General features: G+C 42.8%; 1 protein-coding gene across 3 annotated transcripts in view; it reads right to left on the bottom strand.

Annotated features, from left to right (window-relative positions):
* LOC110530213 (thymocyte selection-associated high mobility group box protein TOX) overlaps positions 1-19,476 on the bottom strand; it is a 57,479-nt gene extending 38,003 nt beyond the window's left edge. For 2 of the 3 annotated variants that reach the window (XM_036985769.2, XM_036985770.2), the window contains exon 1: positions 18,943-19,476. In XM_036985769.2, coding sequence (XP_036841664.2) covers positions 18,943-19,044 — 102 coding nt within the window. In that variant the 5' untranslated portion in view covers positions 19,045-19,476. The remainder of the gene's footprint in view (positions 1-18,942) is intronic. The other variant, XM_036985771.2, reaches the window with a different exon arrangement.
* Positions 19,477-21,387: the final 1,911 nt, after the last annotated feature.

Here is a 21,387-nt window from a genome sequence, read left to right as displayed (position 1 = left end):
CTCAAATGATGTCAATTAGCCTATCAAAAGCTTCTAAAGCCATGATGTCATTTTCTGGAATTTTCCAAGCAGTTTAAAGTCAACTTAATGGATGTGAACGTCTGACCAACTGGAATTGTGATACAGTGAATTATAAGTGAAATAATCTGCCTGTAAACAAATGTTCAAAAAATTACTTGTGTCATGCACAAAGTAGATGTCCTAACCAACTTGCCAAAACTATAGTTTGTTAACAAGAAATTTGTGGAGTGGTTTAAAAACGAGTTTTAATGTCTCCAACCTAAGTGTATGTAAACTTCCGACTTCAACTATATAACCCCTGACCTCTACGACAATTGGCAATATCTCATCCTGCCCATTGACTCAGATAAACCAATAGATGCTCTTTGCTGTCAACTCTAAAGAGCTCCCATTGGGTTGCAGTAGGATATGATGGATAGTCTCGGTGCATGATACAGTAACCCATTGTTTAGCTCAGGAGCCTTGTTCCTCCCAACACTAATAGTCAGTCAATCAAAGTGGCCATAGTCGCTTCAGTGTCTCTCACAGCCTCTTTGCAAGATACCGTGTTAAACGATGTTGCACCGTGGGTGTGGCATCTTCGTCATCAATCTACAGTTATCTCAAATATACAGTAAACATCGTAAAAGGCAAACTAGAGACTAACCCAAGCAGAGTAGACTAGACTACGCCATTGAGCGAGGCGAGAGAAACCATCTGATCTGAATGCATTTCTTTTGAGCATTTGGGTCATTACTGTGATGTTTATAGCCCCTGACAGCTCTTGTAGATTCTATTTTTTATTGGATGCCGTATATTGACCCCTTTGTCAAATTGGCTTTATCCATTTGCTTTTTCTGGCGCACGATGATATGTGCCGAACTGACAGATCTCCTGCTCGCTGATACATACTGTAATGAAATAGAGCGAGTTCTATTTTCTGCCTCTGCACCTGTGCTCTTTCCTTTATTGCCTGGTTGTACTCGATAGGCTCCTGTGACGCAGATGGGCACAGGGTAATCTCTTTTATCGTTAAAGTCGTTTTGGTCATGGAGGTGTGGAGGAGAAAAGTGTCTGATTAAATGTAGTGACAACCACAGAAGAGAGTTTCGTATCATGGAAGCTACGCTAACTCGCTAGTTCGCTAACCCTCGTTTTCAGTTTCGGCAAACAGACTGATACAGACGACATACTGTCCCCTGTCTAGAATATCATTGACAAAGTCAGGGAGAAAAAGATTGAGAGAGAAAAGAGAAGAAAAAAAGTGGATATTGTGGTGATTGTCATTTTCTTTCCATCTTACGTGTTAAGATGTGAATCAAACAGCGGAACCTATTTCACTCTTCATCAGTTTTGCTCTGAGAAGCCCGGAGAAGAGGAAAATAAAACCAAATCGTGAGAAGATCCTGTATTCTGAGAGCTTTTGTGTGGCAACTAAATGCTTATCTTATAATAAAACATGTCCCCTATATGCAGTGGATAGCAATGCAGTTTTCCTGCTAGGGCTGTGTCGGTCATTCAACTGTTGATGACGGTAATTGGCAGGCCAAATGACCGCGGTCTCCCTCATAACCGTTCGAATAGCAACAAAACTAATGGATAGAAGGGGCGTCCCCATTCAAGTCAACGATAGCATAGTGGGTGGACTGCCGGTCATTGCGAGTGTACCTATATGAGCAAAGCAGGAAGTAAAAGCAAGAAGTAAAAGCAGGAAGTGTGACATCAATCTGTGCTGTGATTTGTTGATTCAACTCAACTGACATGACAAAAAAATCTGTTATCGCAGAAACTGACTCAACCGCACGAATGCCTGGCCGTCCCTTCTTCGGTCAGCGGTTTTAAAACAAATGGTTATTTCACTTTAATGACGGTCTTCATCCAAAACCGTCAGTTGCACGGTTATACAGTAATTGTGCAAGCCCTAGTGATGACACCCAAAGCTTGTGAAAATTAGACCTGGAGGTCAACATTATCTCGAAAACCCTTAATTTTGCTTTATGCACACATATCTTTTCATATATCAAATATATTATCTTAGTGTCTTGACATACTATTGCAGCATGCAAGCATTTTTCCCCCAAAATAAAGATCCTATTCAGATCACCAATTCTTTCCATTCAACACTGCAAATGTGTGTGGTTTTTCTCTCTGTCACTCTAACATCACAGTGGGCTCGATCTGATAGTGTTTCATTTCTACTATCACATTGTGGCTGTGTGGGGAGTGCTGTTGATATCAGGTAGGCCTACCCTATGAGGAGCATGGCTGGTTTTGTTGTCAAACCAAATTACACACACTTTCTCTGTGGATAAACCCTAGTCTGAATAACAAGCAGCTAGCTAAGTGGGTCAGGGTCGCCAGAGAGAGAGAGAGAGAGAGAGAGAGAGAGAGAGAGAGAGAGGGGAGGGGGGAAGGGGGTAGGGGAGGAGAGGGGTCAGAGGGAGACAGAGGGAGAAAGAGGGGAGGAATTGAGAAGGAGAGGGAAGGCATAGAGAGAGAGGAATAAGGAGTAGAGTGGGAAATTAAAGAGGAACGGGAAGAGAGAGGGAGAAAAAAATAGGCAGAGAGGAATAGAGAGAGGACCCCGGTAGAATGAAAAAGAAAGAGAAAGAGAAAGAGGGGGGATGAAAATAGAGAGAGGGGTGGAGGACGTAGAGAGAGAGAGTAAAATGGGGAAGGAGTGTTGTATCTCTGTTTCTGCTCCCCAGTATTCAATATCAAGAGTGGCAGTCATCTTGGACTCCAAATCACAGCCCTGATGAACAACCTTTGTCTGTGGAGCATTACATCTCCAAGTGATTTCTTTTTCCACTTCTCCCTCTCCCTCTCTCTCTCCCTTCTTTTTTTCCAAATGGCAATTTGGTGAGTGCCTGGAGCAGGGCTGAGTGTGTCTTCTTCTATGTCCCAGCACTGTAATGTATGACTGTAACGGTCAGGCCGAGCCCTGCTGTGGCTCATATCACTGGGTAGAGGGAGAGAGAGGGGGGGGGGGGGGGTAGGGACTCGGGCCTATATAAATCATAGCCTGCTTCTGATTGAATTGGTAGCGTTTCCCTCTCTCTGGCACCGCCTCGTAAAGACAAGAGTGAGCGGTGTAAGGCGCTGTGTTTCATAGTGGTAAAAAATACGAGTCTCTGTGGAGTTCGTTAAAATGACAGAGGATAAGGGGCTTTTAATGGCGAAAACGATAACGATGTGTAGTGTAATCAAAACATTCTGATGATTTAACGCCAGAGGTTTGAGCTATGCCCTCGCACTTCAAGTCAGGATATGATGCCTTCCTTTTCATCTGGGAAGAAGAAAATGTGGTTTTTATAGCGCCTTCATTTCATGAATGTCTTTCAGACCGTGCATAATCTAAGATAAATATTTGATTTGCTTGTTTGCTCTTGTAACTACAACACATTTATTTCCTATTTTACTGTTCTAAACGCTGTAGTGTGAAGAACCACACTGTGCAGCGTGTTTAGAACAAGGTAAAGTTGATCAGTCTATCTCAGGATGCTACAGCTGAAAGGTAGGTCAGGTTATTTCTAGCTCAACAAGTGTTTGTTGCGTGTTCTACTTTGAAGTGGTGGGGATGGGTTTTGTGCTACTTTATGCCGTGGTACAACGTGCAGCAGTATGACAACAGAAAATAACATGATCGCGCGCGCACACACAACCAAAAACAACTCAACAGTTATATTTAATCACTCACAGTATGATGACACACAAGGCATGTTATATGTAACCACACAAACCTATTTATATGGTATACGCACTGCATTCAACTACACATCGCAAACACACAATCACTACTTTGTACAATGACAAAGAACAAATGCAAACCCATGGGACCTGATAACAGACTAGTAACTGAGCTGTCATTTCAGCCATTGTGTTCCCCCCCCAACATAACCTTGCGTCAAAGTCCCATTATGTGAATCTAAAATCTAACCTCCAGACCAATTAATTCAGATGTTGGGCGAATCTTTCTCTTGGCAGAACGCCTTGCGCAATGCCTCATTAAAACATGAATCGGCATCCTTTCCAATTTAGACGCTCTCTCTCTTTCTCTCTTTCTCTCGCTTCACCTGTTGTCACACGTGATTAATGCCAAACAGGTAAAATGCTTATTAGATCAATAATGAGCAGTTTATAAGTCCCCAAATAGAACAAACTAGGCCTGGACGGACTCTACATTTCATCTACTCAATTCTAAAAAAGTAAATATTTCCACCATCTGTTATGAATATCAAAACTCACTCTGCGAGTCTTGTTCAGTCATTAAGCTTTTAATCAGGAAATCACCATGGGACAATTAGGGAAGCATCTCCACCAGAATCAAGTGACTAATGCATCATTAAACCTGAGACCATATTGACAGACAGAGGCTGTTATGTATAATCTACTGTATGTCTGTTGGAGTAATCATAAATTAAGAAGGATTGGGATACTCTAATAGAGAACCTGTGTTACATGGAGAGTGTTCTGTAACATGTTCTATTAACTCATACGTCTAGAATGACATTGTATGCTGTAGTTCTCAGATTTCCCTTCACTAAGGGGTCGAGCCCGAACCATGAAAAACAGCCACCGATCCATTATTCTTCCTCCGCCAAACATTACAGTTGGCATTATGCATCGGGGCAGGTAGCATTGTCCTGGCAGTCCGTCGGACTGATGGTGAAGCCTAATTCATCACTCCAGAGAACGCGTTTCCACTGCTCCAGAGTCCAATGGCGGCAAGCTTTACACCCCTGCAGTCGACGCTTGGAATTTTGTGCGACTGCTCGGCCATGGAAACCCATTTCATGAAGCTCTTGTTGAACAGTTCTTGTGCTAACGTTGCTTCCAGTGGCAGTTTGGAACTCGGTAGTGTGTGTTGCAACAGAGGACAGGCGATTAATACGCGCTTCATGCTTCAGCACTCGGCGGTCCCGCTCTGTGAGCTTGCGTGGCCTACCAATTCGCGGCTGAGCCGTTGTTGCTCCTAGACGTTTCCATTTCACAATATCAGCATTTACAGTTGACAGGGGAAACTCTAGCAGGGCAAACATTTGGCGAACTGACTTATTGGAAAGGTGGCACCCATGATAGTGCCACGTTGAAAGTCACCGAGAGTTTCAGTAAGGCTATTCTACTGCCAATGTTTGTCTATGGAAATTGCATGGCTGTGTGCTCGATTTTATACACCTGTCAGCAATAGGTGTGGCTGAAATAACCGAATCTTTGTATATATGGTGTATGTGTCACTTCGACAAAGACATAATACTAGAGCGAATATGGGGCTCTCTGCTACAGGAAGTGACATAATTCCAAAAGGATACAGAAGGATATGAGACTTCATCATTGATGTTGCTGCTAGCAGCGATTCTTGAAGACAATTTAACTTGTGATGATCTTCATATGTGGTTCAGCCTAATCTACTTTAGTGAACTGACTTATTATAAGTCAGTCAGTATAGCTAAAGGGCAAAAAGTTAAATCTAATACCAGCTGCAATGAAGCCTTGGCTAGCTAGTACCGTCATATTAGCTAGAGTATGACTAGTCCCTATCGCTAAGCATGAACATGAATCACACCTCCACTAGTGTCTCATTTACATACACACTCGGTGGACAGTTTATTAGGTACAACACCCCGTTCACGAAAATTGTTCACACCTACAGACAGTGAGTCACGTGGCCATGGCTTGCTTTATAAAGCAGGCAGACAGGCATCGAGGCATTCAGTTACTGTTTAATTGAACGTTAGAATGGGCAAAACGATTGACCTAAGTGACTTTGAGCGTGGTATGATCATCGGTGCCGGGCCCGCCGGTTCCAGTACCTCAGAAACGCCCGGCCTCCTGGGCTTTTCACGCACGACAGTGTTGAGGGTTTCCAGAGAATGGTGCGACAAACAAAAAACATCCAGTCAGCGGCAGTTCTGTGGGCGAAAACAGCTCGTGATGAGAGGTCGGCGGAGAATGGCAAGAATCACGCAAGCTAGCAGTCGGGCCACAAACAGGCAAATAATGGCGCAGTACAACAGTGGTGTGCAGAATAGCATCTCGGAACACACAACTCGTCGGTCCTTGTCAAGGATGGGCTATTGTAGCAGACGACCACATCAGGTTCCACTCCTATCAGCTAAAAACGAGAAGAAGCGGAGCCAGTACGCACGCGATCACCAACACCTGGACAGTTGAGGAGTGGAAAAACATTGCCTGTAGCATGACAGCGAGTTCAGACCTCAACCCACCAGAGCATCTTTGGGATGAGATGGAACGGGCTGTTCACAGCATGAATGTACCACTGTCTATTCTGCAGCTACTGCGTGAAGCCATCGCGTCAGCATGGACCAACATCCCTGTGGAACGTTTCTGGGGGGGGGGGGGGGGGGGGTCCGACCCAGTACTAGATGGGTGTACCTAATAAACTGTCCGGTGAGTGTAGGATGAGTGAGTGTAAGATGAGATTAACATATAGATAGGTACAATATAAACAGGAACAGACACAGATGTGATGAGACTCATTGGCGCTGTCAGACCACGAGGAAGACAAACCCAGAGAGAGTCCTATGCGTCTGGGATAGCGTAGGCTACAACCACAGAACTGTGCTACGATAGGCTAGATAGCTAGACTCGAATAAACAACGCTAAATATACTTTGATGTATAGCCGTCGAACTACTCAATTTAAACTGTATCCCAATCATTTTTAACATAGAGAACTGCCAAAAGGAAGGTGGCATACACACGGAGCACCATGGAATTCCATGGCATTAGGGACAACGATGCTAAACTAGTGTAATTATATATCAATAAATAATACACGTCATTTAGCAGGCGCATTTATCCAAACTGACCTTATATGTCTAGGGGCAATTTCATCCATAACATTTGACTCCTAGTCTCAAATAGACCAAGAATTTGAGTATTACACCTAATCGCTCCCTACACCTCAGGACCCGCCACTTCAGTATAGTAACCAGACTCCTTTGTTTGCGCAGGGTTCTCCCTTTTTAACCTGGGTTTAATTACAACAGTGCAGCTGTTGCTGGTTTACACAGTGGGTAATATATCTGCCATGTCACCCTGCCTCCACGGCGCCTGCTGTTTGCGCAGGACAGAGTGCAGGACAGAACCCTTTACTCACGCTACAGCCATAGTGCCTGTTACCATGGCGACTGTCCAGTACAGTACAGACTGTACAGACTGACTGTGCCTGTGGGAATAGGGCGAAATAGCACCTCTGAGGTCATTTTTGTGTTTTGGAGACTAAGGGTTGGGGTTAGGATATGGTGGAAAGTGCGCTGGTCCTAGATCAGTGCCGAAAGACAACTTTAGACCGATGTGTGTCTGTGTGGGACAGGACAGACATGAGCAGGGAACAGGCATTGTTGTTACTATGGGAACAGGACGGACAGTGTTATAAGGATGCAAGGCAGGTGTTATCATCAGATAGCACCAGGAGTTTCCTGAGCACATAATATACAGTGATTCGGAAAATATTCAGACGTCTTGACTTTTCCACTTTTTTTAAAACGTTACAGCCTTATTCTAAAATGTATTAAATGTTTTTTCCCTTTGTTCAATCTACAGACAATACCCCATAATGACAAAGCTAAAACAGGTTTTTATAATTTTTTAATACATTTAGTAAACTTACACTTTTACATAAGTATTCAGACCCTTTGCTATGAGACTCGAAATTGAGCTCAGGTGCATCCTGTTTCCATTGATCATCCTTGACATGTTTCTACAACTTGATTGGACTCCACCAGACAGAAGCCACTCCTCAGTAAAAAGCACATGACAGAGCACTTGGAGTTTGCCAAAAGGCACCTAAAGGACTCAAACCATGAGAAACAAGATTCTCTGGTCTGATGAAACCAAGATTGTACTCCTTGGCCTGAATCCCAAGCGTCACGTCTGGAGGAAGCCTGGCACCATCCCTACGGTGAAGCATGGTGGTGACAGCATCATGTTGTTGGGATGTTTTTCAGCAGCAGGGACTGGGAGACTAGTCCGGATCGAGGGAAAGATGAACGGAGCAAAGTACAGAGAGATCCTTGATGAAAACAACCCTAAGCACACAGACAAGACAACGCATGAGTGGCTTCGGGAGAAGTCTCTGAATGTCCTTGAGTGGCCCAGCCGGAGTCCGGACTTGAACCTAATGGAACATATCTGGAGACCTGAAAATAGCTGTGCGGCGACACTCCCCATCCAACCTGACAGAGCTTGTGAGGATCTGCAGAGAACAATGGGAGAAACTCCCCAAATACAGGTGTGCCAAGCTTGTAGCTTCATACCCAAGAAGAGTCGAGGATGTAATCGCTGTCAAAGGTGCTTCAACAAAGTACTGAGTAAAGGGTCTGAATACTTATGTAAATGTGATATATCGTTTTTTTTATTTGTAAAACATTTTCACACACAAACCTGTTTTTGCTTTTTGATTATGGGGTTAATGTGTGTAGATTTATGAGGGGAAAAAAACAATTTAATCCGTTTTAGAATAAAGCTGTAACGTAACAAAATGTGGAAAAAGTCAAGGGGTCTGAATACTTTCCGAATGCACTATATTCTCCAGTCTGGAACAGACAAGGGAAAACTCCAGGCCTTGGTGAATAACCTATATAGTAGATATGGGCAGGGCACAGACCTGGGTCGGTACATGTCATTTTGAGTCAGGAAAGGAATATTTCACCGGTAAATATGATTATCGTTTAAACCCCAAAATATGATTTCCCCTAAACATTTTGTAACATTTAGAATGCCCCACAACCAATAGCAAAAACCTATAAGCAGTCCCATATGAAAAGTTTAAAAAAAATATTTAATAGACAGCGAGGGAGAGTCCTTTACTTAAGCATGGCTATGCATCTTTTCTTATGAGAGATTACTTTGTGTAGGGTAAACCTGGTTAGGAAGAATTTTCAGGGTCTGGTCTAGCACTCCATACTAAACCACTGAGAGTCTCTGACTGATGCAAAACTAAATTGGATATGACTCAGCTGGTTTGCTAGTGGAATGCCCTTGATGTTAGTCCTCTCGCTCAGTTTCCTCCGATTTCCTTCTCTTCTCATGATAATATGCATTATGTTACTGTACATATTATTCTCAAATCGTATCCTGTGTTATATTGCCTAGGCACTGCATATAAATGCTTGCTTATTTGATTATGGCTGTAAATTGATATTGATGATGATGCCGGTAACATAACGCACAGAGAATATGGCAGCCCAGTAAACTGATTAGGCTACCATACGTTTTTACCAGGTAACCACAACTAAATAATACAAAATCTGAGCTTCAGATATATTACTCAAATGTAAATGTAGAGAATATGGCAACCCAGTAAACGAATTACCTGACTTTTTCCCGGGTAACTAACTACTGCGTAATAGTACGATAACAACCAGTTATACAGTGGTGCCACAGTAGGTGCCACAAAAATGTCTACCAATATATCAAAAAACATAGGTCTCCTAGCGTTTAAAACTGAAGTGCAAGGGCGTGCGTCGCTTCGGAGCAGCAAAGTCGACCATGAGCTCTGAATTACTGCAGTTTCCCTCAAAGTCAAACATGCAATTACTCTCTCAACCACTGCTATTCTGGCTCGATGGTAAGTTCAAATACAGCTGTTCTCAGGCCACATACTGTATATAGTAGACTGAAAACACGCAGAGAAAAGACTGGGGGGAATTACAACGCCGTAGAATCGAGGAGGATAAGGGTACAGATATAGGGCTAGAGGTCAAACCCACCTCTTGACCTATTTAATGTGTACGTGGGAGGCCATTTATAAATTATCATTCATTATAAATAGCGGACCGCTCTATCTGTCTCTGTGGCTTGTAGTGGATACGAGAACTGCTCTGCTCTGCAGTTTAATCTGTAATAGTAGCCTATCAAGACCTTATAGGTTTACTGCATCCAAAGCTATCTGCTGTTGTTGGTATTGGGCTATTTGATAACAGTGTGCGGGGATATTTTCATTTAACTAGGCAAGTCAGTTAGGAACAATTTCTTATTTTCAATGACGGCCTAGGAACAGTGGGTTACCTGCTTTATTCAGGGGCAGAATGACAGATTTTTACCTTGTCAGCTCGGGGATTCAATCTTGCAACCTTTCGGTTACTAGTCCAACGCTTTAACCACTAGACTACCTGCCCCCCGAATATGCTTATAGCATCAGAGTTGTCGATGGTACTATAGAATGACAGCAATGGGCTATGTTCCAAATGATGATGATGATAATGATGCCGCCCAGAACCCCACCCAAGATACAGTAAGCAATAAGGTCCACCTGCCTGAGTCATGAAACAAGATCTGACCTCCACATGCATGCACACAAACAGGTACGCACGCACAAAGGTCCTAAGATCAGTGAAGCCTGTACAGGCATCAAAAGGTGGACAGGTGCCACTTAAACACTTGGGTATAAAGGGCTGTGAGTGGGCAGCAGAGCCAAAAGGCCTTGGAGCAGGTGGAGGAGTCAGCGGAGGAAGGTCACACACTCACACACACACTGAGACACACCACCCTTCACAGGACAATGGGAGACACACTATTGTTAAGGGTTTGCTCGCACGCACACACCAAACACACACGCACACACCAAACACACACGCACACATACGCCCACAAAGAACATTACACAAAGGATTATCCAGGCACACAAAACAAAGAGCAATTTGACAGAAAAAACACTAGCTAAGACAGTCATTATCTAAGAAGAAAGAAGATGCATAAATCATGGTTATGACAGGCAGTCTAAACACATGAAAGTAGCCAATAATGGTCACTGTAGTCGTCAATAATGGTCATACCATAATAAAGAAAACCTTACCGTTTCTCCAAAAGCTCCAAACACCACAACAACTCACTCGATCCATCAACTACGAAAAAACGAGGGGGGGGGGTTTCTCTTAATTTGAAAATGATTGCAATATGTTTTGCTTGGAGAATAAACCAAACAATTAGGCAATACTAGATCTGTTATTCACGGCCCATCTGTTTGGACTGTATCAAACCAGGAGCCTAATCACTCATTCATATGTGGCCTATCTTTGGGCACACTCAAGCCAGGGAGGTGTGTGTGTGTGTGTGTGCGCGTGTGTGTGTGTGTGTGTGTGTGTGTGCGTGTGCGTGTGTGTGTGTGCGTTCCCGCATGTGTGTGTGTCTGCGCTTTTCGGCAGACGGATCCCTATCACCATTCGGTGCCAGGGATTCTCAGGGTACGATACAGACGGTAAAAACATGGCTAACCGCGCCAAACTGGAACCGACACTAGTCCAGATTTTATGATCATTATGTTCAGAGACTTAATTAGCTGATCCTTCGTCTCTGTAACACTCCATCACCCCCAGCTCATTATGAAGGATTGAGGCAGTGGGTTTTGGATCAGATTTGACAGAAGTTGGAAGCTGTCCTTCTTTAAGCGTCATATGGTTGAGAAAACCATTACAGTCATTGGTGATATATTCAACACAGTCACTGAGATTGTAAACACACACTGGTGATTTTGACCACTGACTTTTCAACGTAATTAAAATGGCCGTAGCCCCACTCTCTGAGGGTGTCTCAGAGAGAGTTGGGATATGCAAAAAAAAAAAAAACATTTCCTATTCACACATGCGTATTAATACACACTTTTACATGTGTGAAATGGCACAAATGTAAGCACCCAGCAAATTCTTCTTCTTATTATTATTATTATGTAGGGATGATGAATTTATGAATTTCACACTATGCCAAATCATCCATTCACTGTTATTTTCCAAAAGTTCTGACACTCATTGACCAGAACGATCTAACTCGATCTCTGCTAACGATCACAGACACAGTAGAAACAATTAGCCAGGTACCTCAGCCGAAAGGAAATGTACAGTACACTTTCCTTTGACCATTAAAAAACTATGAGAAAATCATTACATCCCAAATCCATATTGAACCTGGCATGACATCACCAGGTGATGATGCAGTTCAGTTCCATTCTATGTCATGTTGTTCCATGAGTCACTCATCAAACAGCACTCAGAAACAAGCTGTCCTCCTATTCTAATGCTTAGCGGAAAAAGACAAACATGTCAGGCCACAAATGGATACGGACAAACAACCCAATTACCTCAGACGATGTACTAATCAGAATCAGATCAACGTCATTCTAGTTGTCGGATAGCAACCTGTCCTCTGTGTGCTCGCTTGCAAATGTGCAAGAATACATATGTCTGTGTATGTGTTTACAGTAGCACCACAGTTCCACATAGCCATTCCTCTGAGTTTCTCTATCTGCCAATAGGCACACATGATGCGCAATTAAATCCTCTGCTGGCATTGGGCTAAAGCTGTCAATCAGAGGCCCGATGTCTTTCGACAGCGCCCAGTGAACCGTGGACCGCTGGCCGCAGCACAGGAACTCACAAGAGTCCCTGCTATTGTTACCAGCAAGCAGGAATTCAGCTGGCAATTAGGCCTGGCTTTTTAGGAAGCCCTCAGCCTAGTGCTCTGAGGTAGCTAACAGAGAGAGAGAGAGAGGGAGAGAGAGAGAGAGAGAGAGAGAGAGAGAGAGAGAGAGAGAGAGAGAGAGAGAGAGAGAGAGAGAGAGAGAGAGAGAGAGATAGAGAGCTGACTCAGAGGTTTTCACTTGGCTCTATCCTACTGTGTGAATGTTTACAGTGTAACAACAGATTAGTGTTACGTATAGCTGGGCAATGTTGGGAAAACTGTAAGGAGGAGAAAAATAATATATACAGATGCAGGATCTTAATTTGACCCAGTTTACTACAGCAAGAGAATTATCCTGCAGCAACAGGAAATGTGAATACTTTTTTTGTAGACGCTTATAAATTGTTCGTTAGGGCAAATCAAGTCTGAAATGTCAAAGTGCAAATTGCAAACACTAAAGAAGCTTCATATTTGCATTTCCTTCTGTGCAGGAAAATTCTCAGCAACAAAATAGTGATCAGATTAAGATCCTACATCTGTAAGACTTTCAATATCACCAGGCACATGACTTATGAAACCAGGCTCATTCTATTCTATTCTATTCTATTCTATTATATCCTATTAGCGAAGATAACAAAGAAATAAACATATAAGAAGCATAGTACATGCAGGAAGGTAATGTGAAGTAATTATGTGTCAGAGTTGACCTGATATCATTACTCATGATGTTAGTAATGGGAAAAGCATCTGAGCAAAAAGAACAGCCAATGAGGTCCATTTGTCATGTGTGTATTCTGTACATTACTTAAAGGGATACTTAAAGGGCAACTCGTGGATACCATTTTTATGTCACTGTGTCCAGTATGAAATAATTCAGAGGCAGTTTATTGAGCCAATGCTAACTAGTGTTAGTGCAATGACTGGGGGTCTATGGGTATCTGCTAGCTTGCTAGCAGATACCCAAAAACTAGCAGATACCCATAGACTTCCAGTGAATTTGTGAATTTTGTAACCATTAGCTAACTCCGTAACGTTAGCTAATCTTCCTGGGGTCCAACACCAATTAATAAGACATTACAAACAATTACAAATTCAGACTTCACAAACATTGAACAAGTAGACAATACAGAAACTGAAGTCATTGTGCGAGCGCTAGTTAGCAACTTCCTTCAAACCGCACGCAGAGACATAAACATGGTGTCCACGAGTTAATCTGACTCTGGGGAAGAAGATAAAGGGCCTCATTACCAAAATCCTGAATTATCCCTTTAAGGCTGAATAGTGTGCATGCACTTAGCATAGGTTAAGTGGGAGCATGGCATTTACATACGCTTACATAGACTCACAGTGCTTAGCAGCCAACACAACAGACATGTTGACAACATATGTGGGGCTATAAAAATCTAGGTTTGGTTGAGATGGTGCGACTGAAGACGTTCACATACAACACGTTACTACAGAACTTGCATAAACCCTGTGTTTATGGGGAATCTGATCAAGACCGTAGTCCAAAGGGTTACTCCAGGACCAGGACCTATGTTCATGAGTGATGATCTAGAATCAGGTCCCCCGTGGCCATATAATCTTATTTGTTATGATCGAAAAGACGAAACTGATCCTAGATGATCAATTTTACACTGAGTCGCTTTATGAATAGGACTGAGGAGGATTCCCTCAAATACTAAAGCTGTTTTACTTTAAACGTGTGCCTAGTACTACCTCCGTTAATACCACTAAAGCTTGATGGTCACTGGGCAGGGTTTTTATCTTACGGGTGGGTGAAGAGCTTAGTCTTACAACCAAACGTCTGTTGGGGATTGACCCAACCGCAGGAGTCTATAAACAAATGACTACGGTGAAGAACATAAAGATGACTGACTGGGCTGCACATCTATGAGTGGAGTTCGTAGTGTGACCATCAAGCATCCTGATGTTTCAAATGATGTTAATGTATTTTATGCCTGTCATAGGCAGGATCCATTGATCCAGGTTTATTAGACAAAAGCAATATTGCAACAACAACAAAAATGTGCAACATGTGTAATGCAAACGGAAGATATAGGAGAAGCTTTCTAAAGATCCATTTATTTATTTTTTTGTAGGACCGGTGTGGATTTTTAAAATGTTGTCTAACCTTCTTTATTGCGATAAATGGTGACGGTAATGTGATGTCGTCACATAACTTATAAAGCTCCACTCCACGTTTCATTTTAAATGCCTTACTGCTTGCAAAATAAAAATGTTCAACAATACAAATCATGTTTCTTTGCAGGACGAGGATTGTCCTGACTTTCAAGAATTGCTTCGGCTTGCTTTTCTGGTTGGCTGGCAAGTTTCACCATCCAATTATTTCAGATCCACAGGTAGTTTCACCATGGCGTTGCATTCTAGCCTACATGCTGGCTTTCGCGGGGTATACCTGAGACGTGAAACAGATAGGTGGGAGGGCATAGAGGCTTTCGCGGGGTATACCTGAGACGTGAAACAGATAGGTGGGAGGGCATAGAGGCTGTCGCGGGGTATACCTGAGACGTGAAACAGATAGGTGGGAGGGCATAGAGGCTTTCGGCAATTTATTAATGCACAACTTGTCTAAATGGGTAATGGAAATACTTCAGCCACTACTTTTTTATTCCACACTGTAGGTTTTTGAGAAAAAAAACATATATTTTTTTATAGGTATGACATTACGTCCAGCTGTTTTTATCGACGCAAAATAGTTACATGGAAACTTTGTCGCATCTATTTTCTATGCAAACTTTTTAAAATGCTGACAAAAAAAATCACTGGACAAGTTAATGGAAACATATATGTAGCTAATGTCATTGAATGAAGCCAAAGGCACATTTCCACACTGTGTGGACAATCTATCTACAGTATGTTGATCCAACCCACCGGAGTATCTTGTTGACATAAGCTGTTGACTCTAGCCACAACCCCGTAGATATCCCTCAGTGTAATTCCACAGATTATGAAGCCTTAGTACAGGTTCATAGCAGGCTTCTAAAGCTTTATAACATGCTTATGAATTTCAACGCATGCATAAAGCAACTTACTGTTCACAGAAGACGACAGGGACATATTGTGCTTGTATCCATGTTGTACAGTAAATGTATGTTAGTTGGGATCCGGATTCAGATTTACAGTGTTGCTTTTGAAGTAGTGAACATTTTAAAAACAGATTGATATCTAGGTATGTAGTCAGGTTTACATTCCTGCTCCTCTCAACACATCCAGAACAGTGCTGTAAGTATAAATAAAATGCAGGATTTTTCCTGCATAGGAAACTGAGGCACCACCGAAGACCTTTTGTGAGCCAGGAAAAACCCTGGAATGTTAATGTAGTATTTCTTCATTAAATCAGAGACCACTGCTGACACAGTGATGTATAGTGAGTAATATAGCAAGTTAAGCAAGTAGATCTGGAACTATTGTCCTACATCAATCAGTAAGTTGCATTACTAAGATGACTAAGCTTGACAGAGACTAGAAGCTCAAAGTTGTCTCTGTTGCTAGGATCGTGAATGTACATGTGCAGTAGTATCAAATGTCAATACCAAAAATGGAAATATAGATGAGTAATGTTGATAATATTCAAAACTCGAGCCAGCTCTCTGTGGATGAGTCTGACCGGGAGCCTAACTGCTATGCTGCTGTGTTGCCTGCCTGCTCTGGGCCCTGTGCTGTGCAAACCTGGGTTCACATATTATTTAAATCATTTGAAATACCTTATACCTGTGCTTGATTGAGCTTGCCTGGCTTAATGGACCAATAAAATACTCCCAAAACTGTAAACCGCGCCCATCTGGCACTCCAAGCAGGCTAGAGCAAACGCTCAAAGATTTCAAATAGTATTTGAACCCAGGTCTGAGCTGCTGCGTGTGCTTGGTTAGTAAACACAAAGGACAGAGTATTAATGTCGGGGTCGACTTCCCAGAGCCCCTCAGAGATCCAGGACCACCAAAGAGCTCAGTAATTTGCACTAAATTGAAAATGCCTGAGGCTAAGACAAACGTACACAAACACATACAGACAGATGACAAACACACACACACAGTCACTCACATACAGAACGGTGACACACACACACACACACACACACACACACACACACACACACACACACACACACACACACACACACACACACACACACACACACACACACACACACACACAGAGACAAAGACACCACAGTGCCTATACAACAAAGTAAAGTCCATGACAAGAATACAGAACTGACATGTCAGATGTATCATCTTCGATTAGAACCAATAAGCAAAATGTATGCATCCAAGGCACGTTGAAGACTGTTTACATGAAGCCTTGTCATTTCTTCAACCATCTCTAAATCAATGAAAACTGTCACAAAATCAAAAGGTACCCAGCCATCAATAAAAGCTTGGAAATGTCATTCCCTCTTTCTGCAATTCCACAAAACAAGACCAATCAACCCCATCTGCCATAGCAACCAACATTTGATGTTATTACAGTAAAAGATCAAAATCATAACATGAAATTATATTCTGGACCACTCTAAACAGGTTTCTAAATGACTTCGCATCAACTTGGCTAAATGGCAAGTGATCATGAGCTGTTCATGAATAACATTGGAGATGATGGAGTCGGACAGAATGTCTGGCCAAACAGCCAATCTACTCTAAAGAAAGGATGATACCTAGTAAGTTGTACAACTGAATGCCTTCAACTGAAATGTGTCTTCTGCATTTAACCCAATCCCTCTGAATCAGAGAGGTGCAGGGGGCTGTCTTAATCGACAGCGCCCGGGGAACAGTGGGTTAACTGCCTTGCTCAGAGGCAGAACGACATATTTTTACCTTGTCAGCTCGGGAGAAATGGGCCAGAATCAACCCATGCTTTTGATTGAAACAAGGGGTGAACAGAACCTCTGCCTAGACAGAGCAGCAGTCACAACAGTGATGCCCTGCAAGAAATATAGAAAGAACCTGGTGCTAGAGGGGGTACGCAGCTGGAGGTTGAATGTTTGAAGGGGTACCGGACTATAAAAAGTTTGGGAACAAATGTTGTAGATAACAGTGAAGTCGGTATAGAAGTGGCTCTATCACTGGGTAATTGCGCATACAGAGACCTCGTACAGCAGCACACAGGCCATCTCTGTCTGTTTGCACTGGAAATACCTCGCTCCCTTCTCACAATCACATGTGTTTGCGCTAGGGCTTCTCTCTCTACCTCTACCACACACATTTCTATCTCTTTCATTGCCCCTCTCTGTCTCTCTCCCTCTCTCCAGCACACTCTCTTTTCCTTTCTCATTCTCTCTCTGATTCTCTCTCGCTTTTCTCTCTCTCTCTCTCTCTCTCTCTGGTTATAGCACACTCCTCTCTTTTTCTCTCCTTTTCTCTCTTTCTCTTAGTCGTTCTCTCGCTCTCTCCTCTCTCTCTCTCCTCTCTCTCATTATATATGAACCCCCCACCCGCCATCTCATTACACTGAACGCTAAAATGGAAAATCTAGGATAGTGTTTATACTGCATGGACATGCTCAAACAGTACAATGTAATCTTTTAGATGATATCTATAGGACACATGCCCCTACTCCATCTCTCTCTCTCTCTCTTTCACCCTCTTTCGCTCTCTATTTTCCCTGCAGAGACTTCAGAGATCTTATATAAAAAAGACAGAGCAGTGAATCAAAAGGCATAGAAATAGTACAACCCCCAAACCCCACTCTACCCCTCCCTCCCTTCAAAATCCCTACCCCCATTCGCTTATGCTCGCTCTCTCTTCCTCTCTCCCTCACACACACATACACAGCAGCACACACACAAACGCACCCACAAGCGGACTCACAGTCAAACACACACGCACACACACTCCAACACACACACACACGCACACACAGCAAAGCACAGTATCATTATGCGGAAAAGGACCTGTTCAGACAACCTGAATGTGAAAGTCGTTTTAAACTGTGGGTTTGAAAGCAGACAGTAAATTACAATGATTTTATTATAGTGAAAGTACATGTGTATAAACAAGACAAGAGTTGAGTTACAGTGCGTAACAGAGGCACAATTACTCCACATAACCAGAGCTAGAAGATTGCATTCAACATACGTCATGTTTGTGATGATTATTCCATTCTATCCTAAATTATGTGAGTGACGCAATGACAGAAACATTTACTATTTTGTGTCATTAAATTAGATAAAAACTCAGTTGAGCGCTTTGGAAGAAACTTCACTGACATTGATAGCGCTGCGTTCATCACCAGCTAGCTATACACACTGCCAACCATGCACAATTAAGCTATGGGTAAAATAAGCAATAAATATTTATACGACATGAAATAACTGACATTTTATGCATGAATGTTTGTTCCTGTTGTCATTGCTTTCAAATGGATGGACATAAAGTACTTTTCTTTCAGGGCAGTGCGTAACTCCACTTTCTGAAGAGCGTTTTTATGCATATCCATAACACATTGTACGACATTAAACAAATAGGCTATATTCCTATAGCCTCGTCCAGATGCGACTCACCTTATTGCAGTACGGGGAATCAGGATACTGCAATGGTCCCAATCGGGAAGAATCTGTTGCTGATAAAGACTGTGGTGGAGGTGGATATACTCTCACGTCCATTTCAGTAAAACATCAATCTCCACACAAGCTTTTCCACTCCGGCGTCTACTTTTGAGTCCTCAAAAGTTGAAGGTACTATGAAGACCGATGGTCGAACTGGGCAAAAGTCTAGGGTTGGATGCTAAAAATGGAAAACTGTGATGCTCTCGCATGCGTTCGCGGTTTTACTGAAGAAAGAAAAAAACTTACATTATCAACGTACGTCGCACTATCAACGACGGACTTGGTAAACGAAGGTAAAACGGTGTAACTTTGAAAACTGTAGGCTATCACTCGATTGTTGAAGAAGTTATTGCGCGTCTTTCTCTTTCTGACAGATGCATTTGCAGCGACAGTAGTTGTTTCTATCCAGCGGCTACAGTCGTCTGCAAGCGAATGGGGCACGGTGGGATTGCCTGTTTGCTCGCAATTCATACAAAGGACTTTACAGACAGGGCAGGGGCAAGAGCGCAGCTACAGTATGGCGACATGCTCTACCTAGTAGGCGCACTGGTGAATGCAGCGCCTGCGTCACTTGCATTCGCTTGCATTTCACATATTTTGTAGGCTATATGAATCATTTTACGTTGCCTATACATTATGGTTGAATCCCTTTAGAATGCCAAAATTAGGACTACAGCTTTGTGGGCTCTTTGTGTTAGTTTGGTACACTAGCCTAGGCTACGTACAGGGCCATCATGCACCCATTATTTTAGAGGGGTGAAACAGCTTTTTCCTGCAATATACTCACATAAAAAAATACTACAGTTTACTACTAGTAAACTGTAGTATTAGACCACTGCGCCACCATATCTAGACCACTGCGCCGCCCGGGAGGCCCCCCACTTTAGATTTTTTTGGGATGGATTGGACTGATAGCTTTTACTGCTAGCTTTGTCTATGCTGATTTGATTTGAATGTGCTGTCCTTGGGGAGTTCATGCCGGAATTCTCTCAGATGTTAGCCATGGAAAAAGACAGGAACCTTCCCGCTAGCCTCTCTCAACAAGTGCCGTGTATAAAGTCAGAAAATCTGCTGTCTCAGCCACTGCCTATCACCAAGGGAGTACCCCAAGGCGTGATCCTAGGCTCCACGCTCTTCTCAATTTACATCAACAACATAGCTCAGGCAGGAGGAAGTTCTCTCATCCATTTATGTTAAAGACTACAACAAAGCTTTTTAGTGTCCAACAAGCTTTCTCTACCCTTAACCATGTTCTGAACACCTCCAAAACAAAGGTCATGTGGTTTGGTAAGAAGAATGCCCCTCCTCCCAGAGGTGTTATTACTACCTCTGAGGGTTTAGAGCTTGAGGTGGTCACCTCATACACATACTTGGGAGTATGACTAGACGGTGCACTGTCCTTCTCTCAGCACATATCAAAGCTGCAGGATAAAGTTAAATCTAGACTTGGTTCCCTCTATCGCAGTTGCTCCTATTTCACCCCAGCTGCAAAACTAACCCGGTTTCAGATGACCATCTTACCCATGCTAGATTACGGAGACACAATTTATAGATCATCAGGTAAGGGTGTTCTCGAGCGACTAGATGTTCTTTACCATTCGGCCATCAGATTTGCCACCAATGCTCCTTGTAGGACACATCACTGCACTCTATACTCCTCTGTAAACTGGTAATCTCTGTATAGCCGTCGCAAGACCCACTGGTTGATGCTTATTTATAAAACCCTCTTAGGCCTCACTCCCCCCTATCTGAGATATCTACTGCAGCCTACAACACCCGTTCTGCCAGTCACATTCTGTTAAAGTCCCCAAAGCACACACATCCCTGGGTCGCTCCTCTTTTCAGTTCGCTGCAGTTAGCAACTGGAACGAGCTGGAACAAACACTCAAACACTCAAACTGGACAGTTTTATCTCAATCTCTTCATTCAAAGACTCAATCATGGACACTCTTACTGATAGTTGTGGATGCTTTGTGTGATGTTTTGATGTCTCTACCTTCTTGCCCTTTGTGCTGTTGTCTGTGCCCAATAATGTTTGTACTATGTTTTGTGCTGCTACCAAGTTGTTGTTATGTTGTGTTGCTACCATGCTGTGTGGGTCATGTGTTGCTGCCGTGCTATGTTGTTGCCTTAGGTCTCTCTTTATGTAGTGTTGTGGTGTCTCTCTTGTCGTGATGTGTGTTTTGTTCTATATTTATATTGTATTTATTTTTAATCCCAGGCCCCCGTCCCAGCAGGAGGCCTTTTGCCTTTTGGTAGGCCGTCATTATAAATAAGAATTTGTTCTTATTTAACATTTAGGAATTTGCATTTAGGAATTTGTCAAGAATAACAAAACGTTTCAAATGTATTTCCATTGATGTCCTAGTACAACCGTCAAACATGTTACACATTCACAGC

This window comes from Oncorhynchus mykiss, chromosome 8 (genome assembly GCF_057628025.1).
Source record: "Oncorhynchus mykiss isolate SJ-2025 chromosome 8, ASM5762802v1, whole genome shotgun sequence".
In the NCBI taxonomy this organism is placed as follows: Eukaryota; Metazoa; Chordata; class Actinopteri; order Salmoniformes; family Salmonidae; genus Oncorhynchus; species Oncorhynchus mykiss.
This window is presented reverse-complemented; position numbering and strand designations above follow the sequence as displayed.